Source organism: Gymnoscopelus microlampas, assembly GCF_963454915.1.
Source record: "Gymnoscopelus microlampas genome assembly, chromosome: 10".
Taxonomy (NCBI): Eukaryota; Metazoa; Chordata; class Actinopteri; order Myctophiformes; family Myctophidae; genus Gymnoscopelus; species Gymnoscopelus microlampas.
The window spans coordinates 12,000,305-12,003,119 of record NC_139947.1 but is presented as its reverse complement, the minus strand read 5'-3'; the positions used below and the strand labels follow the sequence as shown (position 1 = coordinate 12,003,119).

At 45.3% G+C, this 2,815-nt stretch overlaps 1 protein-coding gene across 1 annotated transcript; it reads left to right on the top strand.

Moving 5' to 3' along the window:
- Positions 1 to 949: 949 nt before the first annotated feature.
- LOC311054075 (glutaredoxin-related protein 5, mitochondrial-like) lies at positions 950 to 1,462 on the top strand (the record flags this gene model as incomplete). The annotated part of the gene is made up of 1 exon (XM_084069955.1): positions 950 to 1,462. The coding sequence occupies one exon, from the start codon at positions 950 to 952 to the stop codon at positions 1,460 to 1,462; it is 513 nt and encodes a 170-aa protein (XP_083926081.1).
- Between the last annotated feature and the right edge of the window lie 1,353 nt (positions 1,463 to 2,815).

The following is a 2,815-nucleotide window of genomic DNA, read 5'->3' as shown; positions in this document are numbered from 1 at the left end:
GCAGTAAGTGAAGTGTTGGGGGCGGGGGGGGGGGGGGGGGGGGGGGGGGTTAATCATGTACAGGCTACCTCAGCATCATACGATGTGTCTTCTATAATTACATCAACTACTCGGGAACAAGTCGGGAACAACGTAAGTTGGGAATGTGTGCCTCGCCCGGTTATGCAATACCTCTTGTATCCGTTGTCAGAGTAGCAGTTATACCCGTCTGTCTGTGTCCCTTTAGTGTCCATAATTATATGAAGATCTCTGTATCTGTTTGTCTGTCTGCATGTGTCCCTTTTATGCCCATATATGGCATATACTGAGTGCTATGCTCATATATGGGCATAGCAGTCGATCCAGTGGTTCTGGACAACTGGAACTCCATTTATACATACAGTACTGTATATGGGCATGTCGGTCGGATCGGTGGTTCGGTGGTTCGGGCTAACCACCGGGCTGACCAACTTCGGACACCACACCCCCTCGGGTCTTCGGTGATACACGCGCCAAGTTTGAAGTCAATTGGTCCGTTGGTTCTCCACAGACACGCAAATGACAGTTATGCATATATGCGTGCACGCATCAGAGGCCTTTTCTCTGTAATAATGAGACAATGAAAAGGAGAAAAATATTACATGAAATATTACTATTTCAAATAGTATGTACATTTTAAATTATATTATCGACTACTATATAAAGTTCAAATTGCTTCGGGCACGCAGATATGCCTATACGACCCTTGACAAGGCGTGGTGAATGTCCAGTCGATATACTATTTGGACTGGACAACTGCCATACATCCGCCAACCCCGGCAATGAGAGGCAGGCTGATAACGCGGAATGACACGTGGCGTTTTCAGCCCAAATATGGAAATGGCTGTGTTGTCATCAAGAGTCTGGTTTACAAGTTCAACCTATGCGCCTCATCGGCCTACATTTATTTAGATCTGATCCGCTGAAGACCATGAACAGCATATTGAGGTCAGCTACAAGGTGTTTGCGGGCCGGTGGTCCGGCAGTGTGGCTATCCAGGCAACAGAGGCAGACCAACGGGCATGTCATGTCTCTAGCATCGGCCCGGCTCCTGTGCGCTGCTACGGGGGACCTCCAGAAGGGGATAGGGGAGATGGTGAAGAAGGACAAGGTGGTAGTGTTTATGAAGGGGACGCCGGCAGAGCCCATGTGTGGCTTCAGCGGCGCAGTGGTCCAGGTCCTCAGGATGCACGGAGTGGACGATTACTCTACATACAACGTGTTGGAGGATGAGGATCTCAGGCAAGGCGTCAAGGAGTTTTCCAACTGGCCGACCATCCCACAGGTGTATTTCAACGGCGAGTTTGTGGGGGGCTGTGACATCTTGCTCCAGATGCACCAGAACGGCGAGCTGGTTGAGGAGCTAAGGAAAATGGGCATTCATTCTGCGCTGATGGATGTAAAGAAAGAGGCCCAGAAGACGGAGAGAGATGACGAACTGTGAAGGCAAGAGACATTTCAGAAATTGCTTACAAGGGGATTGCTAATGACTTCCTCATCCTGACCAGAATAACTGACCACAAACAGTGATGGTACTGTTCACTTACGTCGTCGGTACGTCTTTTTTTTTATTAAGAAGAAGATATGATTAAGAACAAGACAAGAGTGACACAGACAGACAGACAGACAGATAGATAATTAGATAGATAGAAATTCTATTGATTGAATATATAAACCATGCAAATTTAAAGGGGTAACTTTGATTAGGTACAACCTGAACCACTTTTCAATACTTAAAATGTGATCATTGCACAGCTTCTCGCTCATCTTGTCAACTCTGATGTGTCAATGTGAACAGAATGCACCGTTATTATCACATCCCATCATACGGGAAGAATGAACAAAGATGTGACGGCAAGACGAGGTCGATCTGACACAAAGCCGTCATCCATGTGTGAAAAATCACACTGAAGAAGACTACACTTGCTATCTGCTATCTGACAAGCTCTGAACAAAATAAAATATTTCCCACCACCAGTTGCACATTGCAAATACTGTTCAAAAAAAATATTACAAATTAATAATGAAGATTTGTTTGCATTGATACGCTGAATGATCAATGCAACTGCATCAGTACTTCAACATTGAGAAATAGTAACAGTAACAGAGAAACTAATCATGAATAAGTAATAGAAAAATCAAGAGAGTGAAAGTCAAATACTGTAAAGGTCCTTTATCAGCTGTAAACCTGTGAAGTATTTGGATTGTTCACATGCTCTACGAGCTTGAACCTTCCCTACGATTACGCCTCTGCCCTCCCCTTTCTAACTTGAAGCCTCACAGACTGCTTCCCTGGAACTCTGACTCCACGCTTGCCCCTTTGACAACGCTTTAGCCCTTTCCTACTCACGACTGGTTGCCTTCCACCCCTGCTCCCCTGCTGTGTTAATAAACAGACTTGTTTACATTACACCAGTGTGTCTGCATTTGAGTCTGTTCTGGATCCTGACATCTATGGTATGGGCATTGTTGGATCACTGACTTTGGCACAAGGAATACAGATACAGAATGGAAAGCAAACAGAGAATTCAACTGCATTATCATGTAGATCAATGTCGAAACATCATTATGGATCCGAAAATCCGACTGCTGACAAAGATCTATGTCCATCCTTTAGGATGTGGCACTAACACATAAGAATTGCATAGCAAGTGGACATGGCTTTGCATGAGGCGGCTGTAGCTGTTTTATTAGCTCCCTCAAACTCAATTCCCTTTTAATTTGTGAGCTGGCTCCCCGAGTCTGTGCCTGGCAGCCAAGGGTGTAAATCTGGCTTTATCTGGTCCCGGCATGCACA